The sequence below is a fragment of the Rhinopithecus bieti genome, unplaced genomic scaffold, assembly GCF_001698545.2.
Source record: "Rhinopithecus bieti isolate Rb0 unplaced genomic scaffold, ASM169854v2 scaffold_11919, whole genome shotgun sequence".
Lineage (NCBI taxonomy): Eukaryota > Metazoa > Chordata > Mammalia > Primates > Cercopithecidae > Rhinopithecus > Rhinopithecus bieti.
The window spans coordinates 534,904-561,062 of NW_016807055.1; the positions used below are offsets into that span (position 1 = coordinate 534,904).

The 26,159-nt window shown below is 46.3% G+C and overlaps 1 protein-coding gene and 1 pseudogene across 2 annotated transcripts in view; one reads left to right on the forward strand and one right to left on the reverse strand.

Moving 5' to 3' along the window:
• Positions 1–26,159, reverse strand: part of ABCA4 (ATP binding cassette subfamily A member 4) — a 136,722-nt gene that overhangs the window by 43,047 nt on the left and 67,516 nt on the right. For both annotated transcript variants that reach the window (XM_017879783.1, XM_017879782.1), the window contains exons 15-26: positions 22,470–22,691; positions 20,982–21,186; positions 17,452–17,517; positions 14,591–14,680; positions 12,715–12,889; positions 10,380–10,511; positions 9,058–9,197; positions 8,483–8,620; positions 6,943–7,136; positions 5,171–5,255; positions 2,271–2,476; positions 1,867–1,915 (exon numbers count right to left, since the gene is read on the reverse strand). In XM_017879783.1, coding sequence (XP_017735272.1) covers positions 1,867–1,915; positions 2,271–2,476; positions 5,171–5,255; positions 6,943–7,136; positions 8,483–8,620; positions 9,058–9,197; positions 10,380–10,511; positions 12,715–12,889; positions 14,591–14,680; positions 17,452–17,517; positions 20,982–21,186; positions 22,470–22,691 — 1,702 coding nt within the window. The remainder of the gene's footprint in view (positions 1–1,866; positions 1,916–2,270; positions 2,477–5,170; positions 5,256–6,942; positions 7,137–8,482; positions 8,621–9,057; positions 9,198–10,379; positions 10,512–12,714; positions 12,890–14,590; positions 14,681–17,451; positions 17,518–20,981; positions 21,187–22,469; positions 22,692–26,159) is intronic.
• Positions 5,846–6,331, forward strand: LOC108534433 (60S ribosomal protein L21 pseudogene; annotated as a pseudogene).

The window sequence follows — 26,159 nt, forward strand, 5'->3', positions numbered from 1 at the left end:
AATCAGAGATCATATACTGTTTTATAACTTGGCAAGCATCAACTCATTTAATCCTCTCAACAATGCTATAAGTAGATGCTATTATTATCTCCATTTTGCAGATGGGGAAACAAGTACAAAGAGGCTGAGTACTTACCCAAAGCCAGTAAGTTTGCAAATTATGAAGCTCAGGTTTGATGTTTGGTCGGCCTCACTCCAGAAGCTACACTCTTACCCACTCCCCTTGACTGTATCTTTGGAATATCCTGTTCTACGCTTATGCTGACTAAACAGTCCTCTGATGTGTAATTTATTCTGAGAGGGCCTGTTTATCAAGAAGGAATATTCGGTACAGGTAAAAGGCCCTAACTCTTGAATCCAGCAAAGCTTCTGCTATAAATTAGCATATTTTCATTCTGGTCTTGGTTAATATAAGTCTTTGACTTTGGGTGAGCTGAGATTATTCAACTTCTGTGTCAGCAGAGCTTGAAAGAAACTTGGGCTACGTGGTAAACTGCTCCTGCCCCCTGGAAAGAACTGCTTCCTGCTCCACCCCCACTCTGCCAGGATGACTACACTTTTGGCCACCACGTGACGTACTGGGATGGGCTGAAGCCTATCTGGGCTGGTATATGTGTCCATTGGTAGTTCTAGGCATAGTAGATAGATGTTTGGGCTCACTTATGAAGAAAGATGAAAACCAAGTTATCTTAAGAGCTGATTCCAGAATCCCCATAAAGAGGAAACACTCCAACAGGAAAACATTGAAATATGCCACACTGAGAAGAAGGAGGTAACTCGTGGTTTAGGAGGTGTTAGGAACCTAGGGGCAGCAAAGGAAAATCGCTGCAAAGCTTTGCCTGTACCAGGGGAGGATTTTACAGTGTGGATGGATGCCTAGTGTTCTATCAGAAGTAGTTTCTGTTTGTGTGGCAGGTAACCCTGTCACATGTCTATCTCCCCACCTTCCACCCTCTCCCGTAAACTCTGCTACACTCACAGATGCTTTGTGTGGCTGTGAGTTTGGTAAAAGTTTATGGAAGGAGCTAGTTGGTGCCCAGGCTGACACATGTAGAAGGGAGACTTCTAGAATCCACAGGAATTTTGGTCCCCATTGTTTTCAAAGCCCATAGACCACTAAATAAGGGTTCAAAATGATTTTATGTTGATCTCAAAGGGGCCAAGAGACTGGCATCTGAGTTGTGTTTAATAAACGCTAAGGACTCTGCCAGCTGTCACTCATGCAGACAGGGATGGATCAGAGGCCTGCTGGAAATGACAGGAGGAGATGAGGACGATGATGTGGCAGGAACAAGGGACTGGGGATCCGGCATGAGAAGCTGAGGGATGGAGCTACCAAGCTGACCTCCATAAGAATCCTCATTCATCCAAAGTGCCCCCACCCAGACCTAACTCAGTCTGTTATTCCTTTGTCACTCAAAGCCATCTAGGATGCAAAGTGCCTACTACTGGGGAGTCAGATACTATGGAGGAGTATTTGCCTTCTTTGTTGTTTCATGACTTTTTCCTTAGACATTTTTTTGAGACGGATTTTGCTCTTGTCACCCAGGCTGCAGTGCAGTGGCACAATCTCTGCTCACTGCAACCTCTGCCTCCCAGGTTCAAGCGATTCTCCTGTCTCAGCCTCCTGAGTAGCTGGAATTACAGGTGCGTGCCACCATGCCTGGCTAACTTTTGTATTTTTAGTAGAGATGGGGTTTCACCATGTTGGCCAGGCTGGTCTCGAACTCAGGTGATCCATCTGCATCAGCCTCTCAAATTGCTGAGATTACAGGCACGAGCCACCGCACCCAGCCCCTTAGATTTTCAAGACAGAACTTGGGAGGGGGGCGAGGAAGGGACAAGCCACAGTCTCCAGCACCATACCCGCAAACAGAGGTCCTGAATCAGAATCCTCCGTGACCTTCAGAAAAATCTGTCAAGAAGAAAAAAAGAGAGAATTTTATTTAGTCATTCCTACTCTGAGAAAAATCTAACCCAAGCTCTGTTTTGTTGGGTATTGCTTCATAATGGGAAGAAAATCCATTATGACTCTATCTAAGAACATTGTCTTCTATAAATACAAAAACGTAAGCACACAGTAACCACAACTACATAAAATATGTATGCATACAAAGAAGGGGAAGTATGCCAAAATAAAGATAGTTGCTATGCTTGGGTGGGGAATGATGACTTTTTGCTTTTACACAACTTTGCTCTAACGTTAGACTTTTTTCAAAGAACCGCCACTTCTGGCACTTGACAGAAACCAGCTGGAATCTCTACTTTACCTCTTCCAGGGGAGTGTCAGAAATTCCAAAACTGCTGAGACCAAGGTCAGCCAGCGTTTCCTCCAGCTCTCTGAAAAGGCTAGCATATGCTCTGTGCTTGAAATTCTTATTTGGAAGAAGGAAGATAAGTTCTTGACCAATGCACTCCACCAGCTTTGCCTCTGGAACATGGTGGAGAACTACATCCATCAGCTCATTTACATCCCCTAGGACAAGAAAAAAGACTGATGCCAGCTCTGTTTTCCAGAACCTGGAAGATGGTGAGGTTACCCAGGTTTCCTACTTCTCTCCACCTCCCCTTTGAGGAAGAGGCATTTTGTATCTCGGCAGTGACTCTTTCAGAGGACTGATGCTCCATCAAGTCTGTTTTTAGCTTAGTTGGCCCCGAGATCACCATTGAGAGGCAGAGGGAAATGGAAGCAAAGTCCTCCCCACTAGCTAGCTGTGCAACCTGAGGGCGAGGCAGGGGGGGTGGGGTCATGCAACTTTCCTGTGCCCGTTCCTCCTCTGTTCAACCAAATGTTCTGTCCCCTCAAGCTATGTTACATTGGGTGGGTCACACTCAAGTTTCCTCATCTGTGAAAAGGGGAAAATAATGGTATCCACTTCATTGTTGTTTTTGAGGACCGGATGAGTTAAACTACACAAAGCAGTTAGAGAAATACCTGGCACATAGGTGAGTGCTGGCTGCTATTGTTATCATTTACATCATCTCGGTAAGAAATCTCTTAGTCATGGTTGTTTTTCATTCTCATTCACTGAAAACTTGAGGGCTAAGTCAAAGTTGTTTTCATTTTTCTGGTCTGTCCCCAGCTATGGGGGACTTGCCCAAGACACAAACCTGGAACCGGTGACCAAGCTGAGTGAGAAGTGCCTTCCCTAAATCACACACCCGTGCCTGCTCTAACTTCTCAGAAGACTGCACAGTTTCTCTTGGGATTGCACCTGCCTCCACAAACAAAACTGAATCCTCAGCTCACAGGAAATGCAGAGGGGGGTTGAGAAGCCATGGAGAGAAGCTGGGGGAGGGGGTAGGATATGGGGTGTGTATCGTGGACTGTGAACAAGTGTCAGGTATCAACTGTTTATCTGACACATGTATACATTCAGAATTGAATTTTGTGTACAAGTGTGTATTACTTTAAAATTAAAAATCTAACTGTAAAAACCTCACTTGCATACACTTGGAGAGAGAGTTCTCTCACACATTGTCTTGAGAGGCAGGTCAAAGGGAGAGGGATTCCAGCACTCAAAACACAACTCTCAGAAAGCAGCTCTCAGAGTTGAGGACACCCAGTAGGTTCTTTTCTTTTATTGCTGTTTAAAAAACGATCCATATGAAGGGATTTCATAGCTTTCAACCAAAATCCTTCTGCCTAGCTGGATTGGAAGTCTTGCTTTATGTCAAATCTGCAAGTTGGACTTGATTGTCTTTAACTCTGGGATGACTTCATACGGAGGCTGGAGAGTCCTTTATGTTAAGGAAGCAGCTCTGCCCTAACCGCTCTCCAGGGGTCATATTCATTGTTCTCTTAGGAAGGAAATTGAACCCAAAGCCGCTGGATTCCCAGGAATTGTGTCTTAGGCATGTGTCAGCCTTTCCAGAAGTAGCTCTATAGGTCAGCAGGGCTTTGGGCATCTGGGAGGGAGGTCCATGAGTGTGTGTGTGGTGTGTGGGTGTGTTTGAGTGAAAAGACTTTCAAGGAGCTAACTGGGGATTAAATGATTTTCCCTGTCTTACTTGAGGCATAACTATGGACTGCATTTCCCACCATTCACAGCATCTCGATTCTATACAAAGAAAATCTTTGTTTAGAAATAAAGTAATTGAAAAAAAAAAAAAAAGGAATCATTCAGCCACTCAGGCCTTGTTTCCAACCCAATTTTGGCAAATCACAGTAACTTAACATATTAGTATTAATTTAAAACAAATACAAACTTCTTGACCAAGATTCAGAGAGTGGGGAGATAGATACCCACAGGAAGGCAGGCTAGGAGGAAGACCCAGAAGTGTCATCCTAAAAAGATGTTTGCTCTTCATCACAGGGTCTCTCAGTGTAAAGAGAAGGCAGTTGCATGAACCATGACGATGGCTCTCTGGGCATGTTCCCTCCAGTTGTAATGATCGGACGACACAAATATTGTCAGGTTCTCTTGCTTCACCAGACTTCAGTTAGTAAATTCTTAACATTTAGAAACAGTTTGTGCTAAATAGAAAAATTTGCTTTTTCTTTGATAAGCAGATACTTTCCCCATTCATTAACTTGTATCAGTACATAAGTTTAGTTTTGCTCCTGTGTGGGAATCTGCTTCTCACATGTTCTCTCACATAGAGAGGGGATAGCCTCTTTACTGCAGCTCCCTGGAGATGGGGGCACCCCTGAGAGCTTCAGTGCATTCTAATTAAAGGGAGAATCACTGGGAAGTTGGGAAGCTGAGGGGAGAATCAGGAGTGTAACAGGAGTGTATGCTATTTCCAGACTTGCCATCCACACATGCAATCTGACTCCACAAGTTCACTGGAAGAGCCGTGCATCACCGTGCTTCCACTAGAGGGCGCCATGGCACACATGTAGAAGAAGCTCTCCCCAGACTAAGGAATGTGGCCTGGAGCCAGGGCAGGGAGACCCCAGGAATGAAGGCTTACTAAGGGTAAGAGCAGAGTGTATTCCTAATTAAAGGGAGAGGGCCCTTAGGTGCATGACTTTTAAAATCCCTTTGGGAATGAAGGAAGGTGGACGAGGAGAAAGAAGCTCAAAGCGAAAGAACAACTGCGTGACCTTGAGAAGTACACAGTGTTCTCTTTGCTCCCATTAAAATGCATCACAACAGGACACACCCAGCAACAGTGGGAGATGGCTGCCAGACAGGAACCCAAGTATGGCCCGTCCAGTCCTTACCATCCAGGACTTGTTCTGGAGTTAGGTCATTGACGTGGGCTGGACAAGTGGTGGAGAAACTCTTAGACGCGCAGCTGCAGGTCCCCTGCAACAGACAGATGGACGGGATGACTGACAAGATGCACATCCCTTCAGTGACAGCCTCTCCCTGATGCCGGCTGCTGTCACTGCCTGCTTTATTTATTTCTCACTGCCAAGTGTAGTCAACACATTTTTTTCTTCACTGTTTAATCTGTTAATTCATCTGAGCATTCTGAGGGTGTAGTCGCTTGATTTTATCCTAGTGTGTGAGTCACGCACAGAGAGCAGCAGAACCTCCAAGGGTCCCTTTGGCTTGTCTTCAATTATGTGGCAGCTGTAGGTTCTGCCTGTGGGAGACATTCTGCGCCTCCCTCCCTGTGGATGGAAACAGGAAACCCTAGCAGCAGCCAGACACTTAAACCAGAGGCATAAATAATGCTGCCATATCATAATCGTGACCATTTGAATGTGAGCGATGCCTGTTCTTAAGAAGCTCAGGGCACATTTATAATACTTTATCTCATTTATCTTCACATCCCTAAGAAGCAGAAGCAGAGGTCATCAGCTTCATTTTCCATGTGAAGAAGAAAAAAAAAAATAAAAAAAAATAAGGAGGGTCTTTCAGCCAGAACCGCCATCTTCCAGTAATTCGCCAAAATGACGAACACAAAGCGAAAGAGGAGAGGCACCCAATAAATGTTCTCTAGGCCTTTTAGAAAACATGGAGTTGTTCCTTTGTCCACGTATATGCGAATCTATAAGAAAGGTGATATCGTAGACATCAAGGGAATGGGTACTGTTCAAAAAGGAATGCCCCACAAGTGTTACCATGGCAAAACTGGAAGAGTCTACAATGTTACCCAGCATGCTGTTGGCATTGTTGTAAACAAACAAGTTAAGGGCAAGATTCTTGCCAAGATAATTAATGTGCGTATTGAGCACATTAAGCACTCTAAGAGCTGAGATGGCTTCCTGAAACGCGTGAAGGAAAATGATCAGAAAAAGAAAGAAGCCAAAGAGAAAGGTACCTGGGTTCAACTGAAGCGCCAGCCTGCTCCACCTAGAGAAGCACACTTTGTGAGAACCAGTGGGAAGGAGCCTGAGCTGCTGGAACCTATTCTCTATGAATTCATGGCATAATAGGTGTTAAAAAAAAAAAAAAAAGACCTCTGGACTGGAAAAAAAATATGGAGGAATTAAATAATTTGCCTAGGATGACACAGTTTTGTCCACTTGGCAGCACAGACATAAAACTGGGTCTCCAGATGTGCTGAAGTGGTCTCCGTTGGTTGGTATGTTTTGGCTTCATCATTTTTATGTTATAGCACCCAAGGAGGCCTCCTCTTACCCTTCACTTACCACTGAAATTCAGGTTTAATTAGGGAATATGAATGTTGAAATGAAAAAAGAATGAAGCTTAACCAATTGCTCTTAAAACAGCCTAACCTTACAAAATAAGACACTCACTTCTATGTTGCACCAAACCACATCTGAAGCTTGAGATCCTGGTGTGTAATCTGGCATGTAATAATTGCAGACCAAGTAAAGCCAGTTGTTTCATTTTGGCTAAAGCATCTCTGTAGGAGGAGGCTTCAGAATATGTTCATCGAAATCTTCTGCAAATGGTCCCAGAACAAAGACACTGATTCTGATGACAAGAGCCTGTGTGAGTAGCCATGTCTGGAGTGACAGCCCCGTGCTGTGTGCTCCTTCTCACCCAGGCCAGGGTCCTTCCCTGGGCAGACACCTACCTCACTGCCTTTCCTTTGGCTCTGGATGTTTTTCATCTTGCGCACCAAGGTTAAGTACAAGCCTGTGCCAAAGCAGTTCTTCAGGAAAATCGGGGTGCCTGAGCAGTAGAGCCTTCCCTGGGCAATGATGGCAATGCGATCCCCAAGGAGGTCGGCCTCGTCCATATGGTGAGTTGACATGATGATGGTTCTGCCTGCAAGGTAGGGGCCAGGGCAATCACCAACCCTGCCCTGGGTTAGGTGTGGTTGGTAAAGGGTGTACAGCAATTTCCTGGCTACATAGTTGCAAAAATCAGGAATTAACTAAAAAACATCCAAGGGAACTAGTTCAGCAGCAAATTCCAGGATATTAGGACAATAATAACTAACATTTCATAGCATCCTACATACTGTAAGGCATTGCCACACACAGTGTCTCTGCATCCAGCACAGGATGTGATTCAAATAAATCTCCATATTAGGGGCTTGTGTATTATGGTCAGCATCTAGTGAGTTTCATACGTGCATTTTCTGGATCATTAAGCTTTGCATTTATAATCGTCATAAAGAACACACACGTGCATACTCTCCCTAACTGGAGATGTCATTAAAAGGAAACAGCAGGCCAGATGCGGTGGCTCACGCCTGTAATCCCAGCACTTTGGGAGGCCGAGGTGGGCAGATCATCTGAGGTCAGGAGATCAAGACCATCCTGGCTAACATGGTGAAACCCCATCTCTACTAAAAATACAAAAACCATTAGCCGGGAGTGGTGGCAGGTGCCTGTAGTCCCAGCTACTCGGGAGGCTGAGGCAGGAGAATGGTGTGAACCTGGGAGGCGGAGCTTGCAGTGAGTGGAGATCACACCACTGCACTCCAGCCTGGGCAACAGAGCGAGACTCTGTCTCACCAAAAAAAAAAAAAAAAAAAAAAATTAGAAGAAGAAAACAGCAATGAGGATTCCAGGATGACAAACTCTCAGAGAAAGGCACAGGGCAATGCTGTGTGAGTAGAGTGAGGGGGAAAGCTCTGGCTCAATCATGGGGTTGAACCGTGCTGTTAACCTCTATGGGCACTCAGCTCTGCCTGCTGTGTCTTCCAATCTGAGCCCCTTGTCTGAGAGGTGCCATGACAGAGGAGCCACTTCCATCTGCGGCCATCCTCTGGAGCACTGAATGCCCAGCAGGTCACCTTCGCACTGGTCCTGAGTGGTCATCTGACAGCTATGGAGCTTCTAGGTATGTTTGCAGGTGACCTGGTTCCCCATGGTCAGAGAGGACTTTCACCTAGAGTAGCATCCATCATTCCAGACAGAAGGGCTGCAGGTCGAGAGAATTTTCTAAACTATTTTGGGAAGTAGGTTGCCTCATCAATGATTCCCTGTTTATATTTTTAAAAACCTCAGGAGGCTTTTGCTGGAACTTAGATTCACCAAGTCACTGACAAACCCCCTTCTAAGTGTAGCCATGGTGGTTCCTGTACTCAGCTATGCCAGGTGAGAGAGTGGGGACCACAGGTAGAGCCGCAGTGAGAGCCCAGGAGACTGAGCAGTGGCTGTTACCTGAGCGATACTTCAGGAGCAGGTCCCAGATCGAGCGTCTCGAGTAAGGGTCCACCCCAGAGGTGGGTTCGTCCAGAACCACCACCTTGGCATCTCCCACAAAGGCAATGGCGACTGACAGCTTTCTCTGCATGCCACCTGGAGGCACAAGAAGGATGGGAGAGTTAAGGGACTATGGAGGATGGGGACGAGAAAGGCCCAGGGCCAGTGGCATTGTGGGGGCACCCTAATCCAGCAGCAGTTTGATGCTGCCTCTTAGATGTTCATAGCGTTCAAAGTCCTAATACTGTTCAGGCTTTGTAAATGCAGAAAGGGCAACCATTGCCTCCTTGGATCAGACCCTTTGAAGACTGTTCAAACACATCAACCTCAGGACAAATAAAACCCAGGCTGTTGTGAGACAGTGCTCTGCAGGGATAATGCTCTGGGGGCTGCTGTTAGATTTTTGGGGTAACTTCACAGAGGTGTTCCCACCCTTAGAAGCTTTCCTGCTCCAAGCCTCCCCTGCCTCCTGGGTGCACTGGGAAGCCATGAATTTGCCATCTGTGGCCCTGTCTCCATCCAACTCCCAGCACCTGATAGATCCTGAGCCTCTTCATTCCGCTTGTGGTGGAGGCCTGTGTCCTCCAACATGGCCTCCATCTCCAGCTGGGCCTCCTCCCAGGACTTTCCTTTCAGCTGGGCATAGAACAGTATGTGCTCAGCCACCGTGAGGCTAGGAGGACGGGACAACGAGAAAAGCAATGGCTCAGCACTTCCACTTCTAGCAGCCGATCTTACAGAAATAATTGAGGACAAGTATTCTTGACTGAGCAATCAAGATGCTCACTGCGGTGGTGTTTATGATACAAAACAAAAATAGCAGACCCTGCTTAAATAGCTAATAAGAGGATGGCTTACATAGTTCATTCATACAATGGAATAGTCTGTAAACATTAAATATTATTTTATAGAAGAATATGTAATGACAAGAAAGATGTTCATGATATCTTATGTTTAAAAAAGCAATCCTTTTTTTGAAAAAAATGTCAGGTTATAAAATTGTATGCATAGTTTTACTATTCTTTATGATTTTAAAGTATATGTGTTTATCTATCTATATATGTATAGGAGAAAGTTCTAAAAAAATTATATACCAATATGTTAACAGTGGTTATCTCTGAGTAGTGAAATTACAGGTGACTTTTATTTTCGATTTTTTGTTTACCGATATTTCCTTCCTCCCTCCTTCCCTTTCCTTCCTCCTTCCCCTTCCCTTTTCTCCCCTCCCTTCATCCCCTCCCTCTCTCACTTTCTTTTTTCCCTCCTTCCTTCCTCCCTTCCTTCCTTCCTTCCTTTCTTCCTTCTTTCCTTTCTTCCTCCTTCCTTCCTTCCTTCCTTCCTTCCTTCCTTCCTTCCTTTTCTTCCTCCCTTCCTTCCTTCCTTCCTTTTTTTTCTTTCACAATGACTACGCATACCTTCTTAGATAAGAAGTAAAAGATACCTTATTGGGGAAAAAAAGTAACTGAAAAGCCCACTGAAAAGTTTGCCTTTCATACCATGGCTTACACAGGAAAAAGGAACAATGGTCCTCCTGTCTTTGGTCCCTGAAAGGAAATACTTCAGGGCTGCACAAGGGGCTAGGGGATCAATCAGCTGCTCTGTCAGAGTGAAGGCAGCTTCATCCTTCTGATGGGGAAGCCCTCAGCTCTGAGCAGCAGAGCCAGAGTCCCATATTCTGAGGGACAATTCTCACTGGAAGTAGGACAAAGGACCTTAAACATGGGGGAAACAAAATAAGAGTCTGTATCTCTGCCTGTGCCCCGGCCCAGCACCCCTGAGCTGGGCTCTAGAAAAGTGTGCTGGGGGCAGAGGTGAGGAGAGGGGATGGGGAGGTCTCAGTTCCTGTGTTGCTTACTGGTGGAACAGGATGTTGTGCTGTGGACACATGCCAAGGCTCTGCCGGATTGCATCCAGGCTGGTTTCAATGTCCCTTCCTCCAACGAGCACAGTCCCAGAGGTTGGGGGCAACAGACCCGTCAGGATGGACCTGCGGAACACAGGAGTCAGTGGCAGAAGAGATGGCCTTTAGCAACATGCCTTAGGAGGGCTGCCCCACACTACGTTCGGTGAGAACTCTCACTGGATTCCTGCCTGAGCTGTCAATCAAACCCAAACCGCTGTTAGCTGTGGGGCCCCCTTAGCACCAGCGTGTGCATTCAGGCCCTAATGCAGAGGGCCACCTCAGCCGTCCTTCTCTGCTAATTATTTCCTGGGGCTCCCAGGCCAACGCTGAGGGCCTCTGGGATTCCCAGCCTCAGAATGTTCATATGCAGTCACAGGTATCCCCAGCTCAGCCATCACAGAGCCTGGTGTTGGAGAGGATCAATAAAAGGTGTTTGGTGCATGACTCAAGGCTTTGCCTCCTGGGTGAGCAGTCATGGCTATTGAAAAGCCAGGTGTCATCATCATAAAGCCGGGTAAGGTCTTGATGAAGGCGATAACTCTAAGCAGTCCTAGGCATTTGTTGATTAACTGATGGAAGCCAAGCATGGGAATTACCACCATCAGTATTAGCTTTGGATCCAAAATATAAAAAGCCCAAGAGCAACGGTGGGCATTTTTTTTTTTTTTTGTGAAATGGGAACTATGACTCCCATGTCCCTAGGCTGTTGTAAGGCTTAAATGAGTTAATACACTTACAACATTAGAACAGAGCCAGCATAAAGTAAAACTCAAAAATATTATTACTGTTAGTATTAAACATTGTTTTAACCCCTGGGGGAAGTTGCATGTCAGCAGCTGATGAAGTAATGTGTTTGCCTTTGCGGAACCCTGGGGTGCTGGACTTGACTTCCAGCTCTCTGACCATATCAGTTAGCGTGGAGAGAAATCAGATGGATGCAGGACCGCCACACCCAGCTGTGTCCCTGAGTTCTGATACCAGCTCAGGCTATCTGAACTCGTCCTGATGGAGAAGCTGAAATCTCCGCGGATCCACCACTAGAGGGAAACAGAACCAAATAGAATGGCACCGGCCCCACATTCCATTCACACTGAACCGCCCTAGAGAACATTCCATCACAGGGTGTACACACTGCTGTTCCTTCCTGGGGCTCTCCAAAGGACGTGAAGATTGTGTCACGTGGGTTCGCTGTCCCCTGTGAGGTCCGTGTCTGCTGCTCCTTGGGAAACCATGGCGGGCCCTGTTCTCCTCTCAGCAGATGGCGCTCGGGTCCCTTGGAGGAGAGCGGGACGCCTGCAGAGCTGACAGGGCCACGCAGAGCCCTTCGCCTTCCGTGCCCTGACCTTCTGTTGCCCGTCGGTTACTCCACAGGCCCCTCTAGAGACTGATTGCTTTTTGGCTTTTTTTTTTTTACTTTCTCCAGAACTACCACTAACCCTCATCAGCTGATGTTGAAGCCTGCCTAATGATTGGTAGGAAAAGGAATTTTCCTTGAAAATAGCAGGACTCTGCCTGGTGTGGTGGTTCATGCCTGTAATCCCAGCACTTTGGGAAGCTGAAGTGGGCAGATCACCTGAGGTCAGGAGTTTGAGACCAGCCTGGCCAACATGGTGAAACCCTGTCTCTACTTAAAAAAAAAAATACAAAAATTAGCTGGGCGTGGTGGTATGCACCTGTAGTCCCACCAACTTGGGAGGCTGAGGTGGGAGAATCGCTTGATCCTGGGAGGTGGAGGTTGCAGTGAGCCAAGATCGCACCACTGCACTCACCACTGCACTCCAGCATGGGTAATGGAGTGAGACACTGTCTCAAAACAAAAAAAAAAAAAAGAAAAGAAAGCAAAGCAAAGAGAAAGGAAATAGGGAAATAGCAGGACTCTATAGCTTCCATGCACGTGATGACAGTGGCCATGATTTGATCACCACCATGGACTGTTGGGATGGGGGAAAGACTCAAGGTGTGAGAAACAAGAGGCAACTGCGGAGCCTGGCTTTTGCCCCCACTGAGCCATGACAACTCAGTGGCCTCAGGAAAGTCACTTCAACTCTCTGAATGAATGTCCACTTCCCCAGCACACAAAAGGGGCAATAAACTTATTCTACCTCCCCCTCAAGAAAATACATATGAGTGAGCTTTGAATATTGCAGCAAGCTTTTACACATTCTTGGGGCCACAAATATTTGTCACTAAAATTTGTGGGAAAGAGTAGACAGCCGCTGACAGGGAAAGACTAAGCCAGGAAATGCCAGGCTAGCATGGCAGCCAGCTTCTCTGCTGGAAGACTCACAAGGTGGTGGTTTTCCCTGCTCCATTGTGGCCGAGGAATGCGGTGATCTGGTTCTCATAGAAGGTGATGTTCAGACGGTCCACAGCTGGCCGGCCATAGGGCTCAAAAATCTTCACCAGATTCTTCACACATACCCCAGGAACCCACCCTGGATGCTCACGTTCAAAGAAGGAGTCTTGGAGGAAAATAATGAACATGATGTAAACATAATGCCTAATTACACGGCCCCAGGGCTTTTTCTCCAGTCCTTATCTTCTGCCTGTAACATCACCTGCCCCGTAGACTGCAGAATCATAATAGTAATAATAGCATCAAACATTTATATAGCACCTCCTATATGCCAGGCACTGCTTCAACTGCTTTACACAAATTACCTCAATGTACTTTTATAACGGTCCTAAGGTGTAAACATTTATTAGGCACATTTCCATAGCCGAGGAAACCTCAGACACAGAGACATCAACTCTCCTATTAAGGACACATAGGCATGAGTGGCAGAGTTGGGATTTGAACCCAGAGCCCATGCTCATCAGAGTGCACTCACTGTCTATAGGGAGAGTTCGCCCCAAGCTCAACCTTGGTCCTAGGCCCTCATTACCAACAGTCCATGGAGCATTTCCTCATGAATTTCTGGAAGCGGCTTAGGCTCTTCATCTTCCCAAAACAACATCTGCTTTCAGACTCTCCCATGACCTTTTCTGGACCGCCATTCTCCTAGTCACCTTGGCTTGAATCTTTGAGTTGACTTTGACTAAGGCTTCTTGCTCCTCAGAACTCCCAGAGTTGTCCAATGGGTAGGGCAGTCCACGCTTCCCCATCACCATCCCTCAAATCCCACTCCCCTCCATCCTCCTCCCATGCCCCCTCCACTGCAGACCCTCACCTAGTGCTCTCACTTCTCCCTGACCTCCCATCTCTCCCTGCTTCATTTCACCCTATATGGCACAGCTTAATTTGTCATCTTAATACTGTAGCTTTAAGCATTTGTTTCCCTAGGGGTAGAAATTCCACTGTTTCTTCTGTGTGTGCCTCCTGGCCTTGCCTGCAACTGAGGTGGAATCAGTCCCCAGCCTCCTGATTTCAGCCTTGACTTTCCACTGTGGGAGGAGGATCTTCCCAGAGGCATGGTGTACTGCAGTGGGCAGTACACCCCTGTGGTGGGCTGGAGGGATAATAGCCAGACCCTCTCCTGCCCTGTCAGGCAGAGCCCAGGGGCTGTGCTGCCTGTCTAAACCCAGAGCATTTTGGCCACAGAGAAATGCATATGCTTAGGGAATGAAAAGCCTTGGGAAAAATACAGAACTAGTTTAAGAGAGAAGATGAGGGCAGCAAAAGCCAGGAAAAACACAACTTGTAAACCTGGGTCATCAGTTTAGGGATTATTAGGTAACTTCCACTGTCAGGAAAGGCTTCTGATGGTTTCAATGAATGGCCTTCTAGATTTGTAAGCCGTAAGTGAAGTGTAGTCAGCTCCCCTGGAGTCTCTTTCCCCCTGGACACAGAAGCATTTATTTTTGTCTTTCCTTATAGCTCATATCCGCTTTAAGTCCCAGTGACCAAAGTTATTGTTCTTGCTAAATCCTCGGAAGTCAGCACATTTGTGCAACTCACTTGGGATTTGCCTAACAAGGGCACAGGCACACTACATAGTTGGTATTTGCTTTCTCCAGGAAATATGCGCTAATGTCTGGGCTGAACCATTCATTCCACACACATGCAGATGGACCTCTGAGAAGGGATCTGGTTTAACACTTGTCAACAGAGTCAGTTTCCTGGGCTTATTTCCACCCTTGCCATGAGATGTTTTGCTCTGGCCCTCTGCAGTGCTTACAGCCTTTTCCTCGCCTCTGCTGTGCATTCTTTATTGGGGTTTTACCATGTATTCCTTCTGGGTGTTCCGGATCCTCTGTTTCCTCTGTTAGGGGCTCGGTCTTTTCCAGGGCTCTTTCTTCTCTGGTTGAACACCCTGCACCAATCAGAAGCCAGTGTTACTCTACCTCCGGGAGCTGAGAACCAGCAAAGGCAGGAAAGGAGGGGAGAGGTACGGGGAGCAAATGAGTTTCCTAGCCAGCCTCTGACCTGCTTTACGGCTGTGCAGTACTCAAGCATGATTGCACAATCTTTGCCAGTCCCAGAGGAAGATTTGTAACAGGCGCTTAGACTTGGAGAGTTTCACCTCCTCCTCTCAATGTGCCAGGAGGAGCCCACAGTTTCAGAAATTGTGATTTTAAAAAAATTAAGAAAACCAGTTTTGAATTTGAAATGAGTTAATTTTCTTTAGCCCACCACTGGTCCATTTTACTCCAATCCAAAACATGTGAAAGTCATGGCGAACCTTGAGTAAAAGCCTATTCAGGAGCCAGATGCGGTGGCTCACCCCTGTAATCCCAGCACTTTGGGAGGCCAAGGCCGGCAGATCACAAGGTCAGGAGTTTGAGACCAGTCTGACCAACATGGTGAAATCCCGTATCTACTAAAAATAAAATAATTAGCCAGGTGTGGTGGCGTTCACCTGTAATCCCAGCTACTCAGGAGGCTGAGGCAGGAGAATCACTTGAACCAGGAGGCGGAGGCTGCAGTGAGCCAAGATAGCACCACTGCAGTCCAGCCTGGGCGACAGAGTGAGACTCTGTCTCAAAAAACAAAAACATAAAGTCTATTCAAAGTGCTATGATGGGCAGCCAGCTTAAACTGCAGCTTGAGAAATGGTTTACCTGAGAAATTCACCTAGATGGGCATTTAAGTATCTTGGAATTAACACCAGGGTTGAGCCTGGTGATGGTATTAATACAAGCCTGGACAAATTGTGAAGTGTGGTATAAACACACACATCGCGCGCACACACACACACACACACACACACACAGACACTTTTTGGCAAACTTGGCATTTGGTTTAAAAAGACATCAGGACATCCTGGAAGGGGAAGAGAAGCAGAAGGACCAGTCAGTCTGCCAGACAGGAAGGCAGGGACAGGAGGAAACCACTGTCACCAAGCATCCAAGGGCTCTCGGCCTCAAGTGCACACACAAGAGCAGGGCGAGATTTCTCAAGGCAACAGCCACCCAGGGCCCCTCTGTCCCCTGCCCTCTGAAAACGTGCAGGATATGTGCTGGAGCGGCAGGTAGTGGGCCTGGTGGTCAGGGACCTGCCGCCTCTAGTACTGTTCTTCTATTTCTGCTTCCTGCAGGGCTTTTGAATCTATGCCCCACGGTTCCTTTGATCACTTTACTAGCTACCAAACTGCACAAATAGGTAATGAACTAGCAAGAGGAAACATCCTCTTAAAGAGTTTAATCACTGGAATGAGTTTCCTGCCAGGCAATATATGTGCAAGTTCCAGATTTTGTCCCAAGTGACCAATAGGGGAAGATACTGGATGTCTCCTGGGCTTCATTTTTTATTTTTTAATCTGTGAAAGGAGGGAGGTTGGATAGACACTCAGCTCTTTTCTGGTTTTAGAGAGTTTTAGAAATCCATTTCAGTCCAGCCTATGAGACAGGTGAAAAATATTTGCCTTCCGTTGGCAAACATATTTGTGATTCACTTTTGAAGGAGCATATTTTTCTTATGATTTCTTTTTTTCTTAAGAGGCAGAGTATCTGTTGGGATTGTAGAGGAAAAAAAAAATGCCCACAAGCCCTGATATTCATTGACATTAAAAACATTCTAGGAATACACCCCTGTGTTGAAATTTTTCATTTATTATATGATAATTTTATTATAGTAAACAATTAACAAGTTTACAGGTAGACAAGATGAATAAGTCAATACAATGAAAAAATCCTGAGCTGTCAACGTGCTGTTTGTTTGACCCAGTGAAAACAAAAGCAAAAAAAAAAAAAAAAAAAAAAAAAAACCTAGCCAAACCTTTTAAAGGCCCTAGACTAATCCCCTAGAGAAAACAAACATCGATCTCAGTGCTTACAGGATAAGTCCTGGCCCAGGCCCAACAATACAAAGTAAAGAACAGGTAGGTGAGCAACAAACAGACGGGAGAGTGCTTCCTTCGCTTGCAGAGCCTCCCAGCTCTAGGGGAGCCCCCCGCTCACACTCTGGAATTTCTTTGCTTTCTCAGACCTCACAAAAGAGTCTGTTTCTCCCTGCTTCTAGAACTTTCTCTAGTTAGGCCTCCTGTTTGGTTCAGTAGTAAAGGTGCCTTTTACCTAAGATGTGTTGTGGGCAAATGCCCTTTCAGCCTTCTTCCCCACCCCTAAGAAAGATCAACACCAGGAGAATCTGAGGCATTACCGTGAAGATCAACAGCTCTGCCTCAGCCCCAGGAGGAGTCTGCATCTTGGGAGAATAAACTAACTTATATTTTGAAAAGGCAGAGAAGAATAAAACAGCACGAGGAAGGCCGTGGGAGACGAATGCAAAGGTTCCTTCATGATTCCCTGGATTTCTGCTTTATACTGAAAAGTTGCAAAAGTTCTTTGAACCCTGCAGTGGCTTGGCCTTTTTTAAATAGGGCAATTTAGTCTACTGGACAAAGTGTACAGGACACAGGGCTTCATCCATGATCAGCCATTCATGATCACACAGGGCCCAGTGACTCGTGAAAGGTAGGCTCCCAGACGCTGCAATGCCTATTAAGGGGCAGAGTCCCAGGAGGCAGCTGACTCATCAGGAATCACACCATTTACATAGAAGGCCACCTCTGTGACCCATACGCATCCTGCACAGAGCCCAAGGAGCTGATTTCAAACATTAAGATTTGTGTTTTAAAGGACTCACCTTCACCGCCAAGCCAATACGACTCTTGCATAAGAAAGTACCAAGGAAGCGGGGTTCCATAGTCTCCTAAAAATAGAAACAAAGAAACAGAGAAGGTCGAAGGAGTCTCCCTATCCTACCTTACCGCAGTTCTATCAGATCCAGGGTTTATCTACCTCAAATTGTAACTACAGGTATTTGTAGTTATCATTACACGGCTATTCTCAGGCTCCTAGAAAGACTACTCCTTCCAACATATTTTTATCCACACGGTCATGTTTTTGGGGTGTTATAAGCAACAGTAAGACCAATAATCTTGGTTGACATTAGTTTTCCAAGAAAATGTTTCATGAGATTATTAAATCAAGTCCTTTTCCAGGAGTCAGATAATAACAATGGTGATCATCACTAACATGTACTGGATATTCTTTCTGTGGCAGGCATTGCTGTGAGTGCTTTCCATGTGTTAAATAATTTAAACCTCAAAACAATCCCAGGAGATAGGTAGTAATATTATTCGTGTGAAAAAGGACTGAGGCACACTGAGCTTGAGCCATCTACCCCTGGTCACAGATAGTTGCCCCGGTCACAGAGAGTTAAACAGAAATGTAGGAATTCCAACACAGGTAATCCAGTTCTAATGTCACTGTTTTAATTCTACACCCCACCCCTCATTCTGCTGGATCCACCAGGGTTCCAAGAAAAAGACTCCCAAATTTCTAGTCCAGTTCTCTTTGAAAGTTCTGCTCCCTACAAAATGTTGATTTTGTAGAATCATGGTCTCAGCTTTTTTTAAGAGTTGCCATATGTTTCATGGCCTTTGCTGCCACTGAACTGTCTATTCCTCGGGGCAGATCTGGATCTTTATCTCCACCACTCTATTCCCGGAACCTGGCCCTGCTGAGCCTCACACACAGGTGCTGTTCAGTAAATAGCTGGTGAATAAATGAAAGCTTTAGCTTGGCTAAAATAAAACTTTTGAATTATGCACAAATTTCCATTTTAATCAGCTAATTTTCATCTATTATATCTCTTTCCAACAGTCTAGTAGGATAGAAAAAGCAGACTAAGTTCAAGTGTCTTGTTCAAAGTCACCGTCATGGGTTGAATTTGGTCTCCCTCCAAAAAGATATGTTGGGGTCTGTAACATAATACAAAATATACTTGGTCTTTGTTCCCAGCTCCTGTGCAGGGCACAGATCTCCTAAAACCCTTGGAATTTCCTGGCAGAAAGGAGTGTCTTTTTTTATTCATAATGAGCCCTTTCCTCCACCACATCTGAGTTTATGCTAATGATGTGACTCAGGGTAGAGCCCCAAGATAGCTGCAGTTTCTTGGGACTGGTCGCCAGAAAGACCACCCATGTGAAGAATGGAACTTTCAGTCCCAACCCTCGACCTCCAGACATGTGAAGAATGGAACTTTCAGTCCCAACCCCCAACCTCCAGTAGGGGAGTAGGGAGCTGGAGATAGGGTTATAAAAACTCTTGAACAACAAGATTTGGAGAGCTTCTGGGTTGCTGAACACTTTGAGGCGCTGGGAGGGTGGTGTGTCTAGAGAAAGCATAGAAGCTCTGCCCCCAATCCCATACCGTGCTTCTCTTCCATGTGGCGGTTCCTGAGCTGTATCCTTCATTTTAAAGCTGTGATTGTAAGTACAGGACTTTGGCAAAAGTGTGGGTAGCCTGGGCACCACATTTCCAGCTGGCATCTGAAGAGGGGGCAGTCTCGTGGGACTGAACCCGTGGAGTCTGTGTGAATTCTGGATAGTGTCAGAATTCAATTGAATTCTTGGACAACCCATTAATATAGGAGAATTGGTTGGTGCCAAAACAACAACAACAACAACAAAAACCAAAACACACATTTGGTGTCAGAAGTGGTGTCAAGAAAAAAGACACCAGAGTGCTAACCCCAGGTACCTCATAATGTGGCCTTGTTTAGGAACAGGGTCATTGCAGACGTGATTAGTTGAGATGAGGTCACCTGGGAGCAAGGTAGGCCCCTAATCCAATCCAGCTGGTGCACTTATACGATGGCCATGTAAGACAGGGAGAATGCCATGTGCAGATGAAGGATCAGAAGGGTGCATCTACAAGTCAAGGAGTGGCTAAGCACCTATAGGTTTCAGAGGGAGCATGGCCCTGCCAACACCTTGATTTTGGACTTCTAGTCTTCAGAGCTGTGAGATATAAATGGCTGTTGTCTAAGCCGCCCAGTTAGTGGTATTTTGTTATGGCAGCTCTAGTAAACGAATGCACCCATGCCACTAGGATGCAAACCCAGGCCTCCTGACCCAGTCTAGAGGCCTTCCTCCTATTGAGGGTGGCTGCTTACCTATTTCTGCCAACAAAGGCTGCCCTGAGATGATCTGAGAGATGTGAGTTTGTCCCTCCTCATGGACTGGACCAGCCTCACCGTTTCCTGCCTGTTCTTGGCTATAGCATCAAGAGCCAGGCATGGCTGTTATAGCACAAGAAGGCTGTCGGCTGACTTGGAGACCACTCAGATGAAGGTGGGGCAGCTCTAATGACCAGAAAATGCTAATTTGAAGGAAAATTTGATTTTCTACCAAGTAAATACACGACTGTGCAAACAGCCAATTTACAAAAGCTGATTTTCCATGCTACAGATTAATTAGATATTTATTCAGTGCCACCAAAGGTCAGGCACTATTCTGGGCACTGGGACTGTCACAGTTAACAAAATAGACCACGTGCCTGCCCTCTGGGCTCATTTCTACTAAGGGCAGAGAGTCAGTAAATACATGCACAAGATACATCATCATATCAGATGTTGAAGAATGTTCCCCAAAATAAAGTAGGGTAAGGGGATGGGAACCCTGAAGGAATGTTGTTTATAGAGCCATAGATATGTAGATCTCTTCAGTCTGGAAAGATCCCTGTGATAATGTGACATTTGAACAAAGACCTTAACAAAGTAAGGAAGCAAGCCTGCAGATATGAGGGGTGGGTTGGGGGGTCGGGGGAGAGAAACGTGCTTCTGGCATGAGAACAGCAGGTGGAAAGGCCCTGAAGAGGAAATGCACTTGGTGTATTAAACAGTCAGTAAGGAGGCTGACGTGGCTGGAGCAGAGGAACATGGAGGAGAAGGGAAAATCATGAGATGAGGAAGAAAGTTGGAGGCCAGATAATGAAGCATCTTGGAGGCCAGGGTTAAGACACCGGGTTTTACTCTGAACGAGAGGAAAAGCCAGTGGAGGCATTTGACAGAGAGGGCTGACACCATATGACCTTGATTCTGAAAGGATCTCCCTGAATACAGTGTGGAAAATGGACTGATGCGAGGTGGTAGTGGAAGGAAGAGGCTGGGACTGGGAAGGTTACGTGGTGACAAGAGATCAGATTCTGGATTTGTTTCTCAAGTAAAGCCAGTAGGATTTGCTGGTGGATTTTTGACTTCTAGATTTAAACTTCAAATGCTGGCTCTGACAAAGAGCTTAGAAGCAATGAAATTTAAACTAGATGAATGGCGAGGGCTGGGGATCTGAAGAACTCAATTACCTTTACCCTATAGAGGGGGATGCTTACCTGGAAACACCTGGTCAAGGTACCAAGCGAGTAAGCCATAGACAGCAGCATCAAGGAGCATCATCTGCATGGACATCAGGAAGCTGAATTCGTCCCCTTCCGTGGGACTGTTTCCGATGTTGCTCCACTGCAGCCCCAGGCCTTGCTCTTCAAAGCGAACCAGGTACTCAGTGCCAAATCCAAATGCCACCGGAGACAGCAGGCTCTGCAGTGAGGCAGAGAGGGCACAGAAAATGAGCAGTGCCTTTTATCTAATGCAACAGCACCCAGATGCCCTCAAGGTAGAGGGGAGGACCAAAAGAGGGTCCCCATTGCCTCCCAGTGTAAGGTCACCTCAGGAGGGGTGAAGGCCGTCTTTCTCTAGACAGCTAGGGGGAGTTCAGAGTGTCTCTCTGCAAACAAGAGAGTCTCTAGCTATACAGTCACAAAAAACCATGAAACAATTCTCAGCCCAGCTCTAATCCACAGTTACGAGACCTATAGCTTCCTAGTGATCTACGTACCCAAGAAGGTGGCCTCAAAGTTCCATCTGCCTACTCAAGGATTATCAAAATAGCCCAGCTCTGCCCACAGATGAGTCATAAGGATTTCTTGCCACTAATCCATTGTGATCGTTTTAGAAACTTGGGTGCAATAAATGGCAGCGATTGATTTCTTATTTAACCTAAGAAATGAAAGGCAGATGCCCTGACACCTCTGGAGCCCAATAAGTGTGAGTCGTGAGAATAAGTCAGACTTTCTGTCTTTTCCCAGTGAGGGCAGGTGGTCATCCCTTCTTGACTCTACAGCACAGAGACAGGGAGACTCCGGAGGACAAGGGGAACTGCACCCTCCAGGGCCAGAGGCTGATTAGAGGGTGGAAATGGCCCATTTGAAAACAATTAGAGAAAAGACAGTGCTCTTTGTCTGGGTCTGGGAATTGTGAACTAGGAAGTTTCTCAGGCCATCAGAAGTCAGTTTCCGGAGTCCTCTCCTGGCTGGCAAGCCTGACTCTGTGGACAGTCTCATTCTGCACTTCTTTCTGCAAGCACTGGTAGAGCATGTTAAAGATACTTGTGGAAATACTCCAAGTTTGTTCTGAAGCAAAACAAAAACTTGTAATTAATGGAAACATCTCTTTAGACCGAGAGTAAAGTGGCGAGCTCCCTCCCTTCTGATTCTTCTCAAAGAATGGGAAAGGAAAACTAGTGAAATGGGCTGCTGGCTCTCTCTTGTGAGTAAACCAAGGGACCCATGAGTTGAACTGGTTTTTTAATGACTTTCCAGGGCAGATGAATCAAGCAGGTGTGGTGAGGAGTCACTGTTGCATCGCTCAGGGTGAGAACTCCTCCCACTTTTGCCCCTGTACCTTTTAGCCTCACATGAACCTTTTAACCTTAGGTCAAAGGCAAAGTGGACCCCCTTAGAGGGCAGGCTGGGTCTTCAGGACTGCTACAGACCCTTCCGAGGAAACGTGTCGTAGGACAGGGGCCAGCCCAAGGGCCTCACCACAGCCTTCTTCAGCTCAGCGGTCATGCGGTCCTGCCAGGCGAAGCACAGGATGTGTGGCAGGTAGAGGGTGAAATAGATGATGCCACTACAGGCTGCTGCCACACTGGCCTTGGAGAAGAAGGTGCTGAGCAGGAGGCACAGCATGATGGTGGCAGTGGAGAAAGCCAACAAGAACAGGAAGAGGATGAATGGGTCGCTGTAATGTAGGATTCTTCCATGCTGAAACCAAGAGGCCATGCGTCAGTAATGCCTGCCCTTGTCCGGACGCCTTCTCACTCTGTCCTAAAGGGCTCTCTCACACGAGCCTGTTGTTAGTGTCTAAATTTCTACAATGCACACTCCATGCGATGAGTTCCTTTAATCCTAGGAATGCCGTTTTCCCTGGGAAGAGTAACACATTAGACTCCTATCAGTCATCAGTAATGTTAAAAAAAAATTAATTGGGAGACCGTTAGGCTGAAACGGGCCCAGCATTCTGTGTTCCTACATCAGCAAACCAAAACCCAGCTCAGAGAAAGTTAACTAACCACAGACTGCCCACTACCTCTAATCAGGGACTTTCCCTGTGAACCAATCAAATACTTGCTTTGTTTTTCTTTGTCTTGCTTCCCTACCCCTCCCAGAGGTGCCCTGAACCACTTGTGATCTGGAGCCTCCTGTGAATCAGTTTGCTGGAATCAACTCTTTAACATTTTAATGTGCCTAAGTTTCTCTTTTAATAGTATTTATTAAGTGTTAAGTAAGCAAATCCTTGGTGAGAAGAGTGGTAATGTGGAGAAATATGGCTGGGACAAGGGAGGAAGACCTGGGTAGGGCATCTTGGAGCATCTCCAGGGCCCTGGATAAACCAGGTATATGGGAAACAAAAGAGGGAGATGGGAGGGGACTCCAGAGGAGCTTCAACGTTTTGCCTGGGGCCTGGCCTGCCCGATGCCATCATCTGTACTTGATTTTCTGAGATTTGCTACCCACACAGGTGAAAAGGTCAGTAATTAATCCAAATCACTTGGAAATGGATTGATCCTCCCCATCCATGAATATCACACAAATACATTTCCTAGCACCTGCTGGCAGTACTCAGTAACTTTCACATTAACCAATGAATCAACCACTTTGGCTATGTAGAAAATAGGACCAAACTAACAACTTTCGCTAGGGGAACTGCTATCCCATTGCACTAGAGGATAAACTGAGATTGTCAAATGTATTAGACCTTCTTGGTTATCCTTTGCTAGAGGCATCCTATGAGGCACTTTACTCTCTGAACACGCACATGAGTACATAGAACTCATCCTGTGCTCTTCCCAGGAACATAAAGGAACAAACAGGTCCATGTCCTAAATGTGTTCTGATCAATTGGCAGTAGTTCCCTGGAGTTTTGGGTTCCTCTCATAGAAAAGAGAGACCGATGAAGTAGTATGTGTGATGGGTATGCGAGAGCTGAGTGGAAAGAACGTGCCTTTTGTCTGCTGTGGCTGCCATTTCTCCTTTCTGCTCTCCTGCCTGTGGGTACTGACAGAACAGACTGAAAACAGACAAAACAAATGGCAAGGGGGGGCGGGGCACAGAAGAGACCCATGCTTAACTAGAACCCAAATCTGAGGAAATCTAAATGAAAGTCTAGATTAGGACTCAGAGCTCCTGATTTTGTGGGTCACCCACACGCAGCTCCATAAAAATAAGTCCATGGCTGAACATGTGGCTTTTGGATGGAATCACTTTAAGGTAGTTGTTGCAATTCTCAGAAGAATGAAATCAATTTCTTTTTTATGTTTATTTTTTTTAGACAGAGCTTTGCTCTGTTGCCCAGGCTAGAGTGCAGTGATACGATATTGGTTCACTGCGACCTCCACCTCCTGGGTTCAAGAGATTCTCCTGCCTCAGCCTGCTGAGTAGCTGGGACTACAGGCATGTGCCACCACACCTGGCTAATTTTTGTATTTTTAGGAGAGGCGTGGTTTCACCATGTTGGCTAGACTGGTCTGGAACTCCTGACCTGAAGTGATCTGCCCGCCTCCATCTCCCAAAGTGTTGGGATTACAGGCGTGAGCCACTGCGCCAGGCCTGAAATCAATTTTTTTTTTTTTTTTTTTTTTTTGAGGCGGAGTTTCACTCTCGTTGCCCAGGCTGGAGTGCAATGGCACGATCTCGGCTCACAGTAACCTCCACCTCCCAGGTTCAAGCAATTCTCCTGCCTCAGCCTCCCTAGTAGCTGGGATTATAGGCATGTGCCACCAGGCCCAGCTAATTTTGTATTTTTAGNTGGTTTCACCATGTTGGCTAGACTGGTCTGGAACTCCTGACCTGAAGTGATCTGCCCGCCTCCATCTCCCAAAGTGTTGGGATTACAGGCGTGAGCCACTGCGCCAGGCCTGAAATCAATTTTTTTTTTTTTTTTTTTTTTTTTTTTGAGGCGGAGTTTCACTCTCGTTGCCCAGGCTGGAGTGCAATGGCACGATCTCGGCTCACAGTAACCTCCACCTCCCAGGTTCAAGCAATTCTCCTGCCTCAGCCTCCCTAGTAGCTGGGATTATAGGCATGTGCCACCAGGCCCAGCTAATTTTGTATTTTAGTAGAGACGGGGTTTCTCCATGTTGGTCAGGCTGGTCTCGAACTCCTGACCTCAGGTGATCCACCTACCTCGGCCTCCCAAAGTGCTGGGATTACAGGCATGAGCCACTGTGCCCGGCCTTGAAATCAATTTCTTATCCTTGCTCAAAACAAAGTCCCATAAACTTCTAGGACTTCTAGGACCACAAACTTCTAGGACTTTTCACTGACTTAAGCCAGAGGTGTAACTCACTCTGTGACCCTACAGTTTCACCAGCTGTGGCTTCCTCTGATGGCCACTTTTCTTTTTGTTTCTAATAGCTTGAATAACAAAGGGACCTTCCCATTGTCCCTGCTTCCAGCTTCTTTCCTGTGTTGCTGAGGTGGGGAGGAAGAGACAAGGGAAAGGTGGGAGAGTCATTCAAAGGAAAACCCTGTTTTGGTGTGGAAAGCTCTGTTTCCGTCATCACTGGAACAATGTTCCAGTTCCCACAAAGAGAAACCCTTTTGTGCATGAAACTCCTGGTGGACGTTTTTTACCTCACATCATGAAAGCTTTGAAGACCTAATGGCCCATTCTTAGGAGGGCAGATCTCAATGCTGCTTATCAACAAGGCAGGCAAAGTCTCATGGCTGTTGCTAGTCAGATGTTTACACATTTTTACTCCTTTAATTCTGAGGACACAAACGTGTTGGTACCGGGAAAAGGAGCAGACTGAGGGATGGGAAAGAACAAGGGAACCCTAGATGAGGACAAGGGGCTCAGCTCCTCCCCTCATCTCTTAGAACTTTGGTACCCTTTGCAAATGTAAAGCCACATCCAGGTGGGGTCACGTTGTTTGAGCAGAATGACCTCTACCTTAGCATTTGTCATCCTAGGACTCTAGCACAGGGCATAACCAAGGCCACAGATCACTGGATCACAGAGCCACACTAAAAAGACAAAACCTTCAGATTTAGTACATTTTACTGTAAGGAGAAAGGGCAAGATTTGGCTTAACTGGAGATGTTTTGTTTGAACAGGATCTGATGGAATATTTGTGGATCAGATGGGTACCTGATATGGGCCAGCATGGGATGGGAGACACTCAGCCAGTCTGTGGTCACTACACACACTGCCTAGTGTGGTGCAGCACT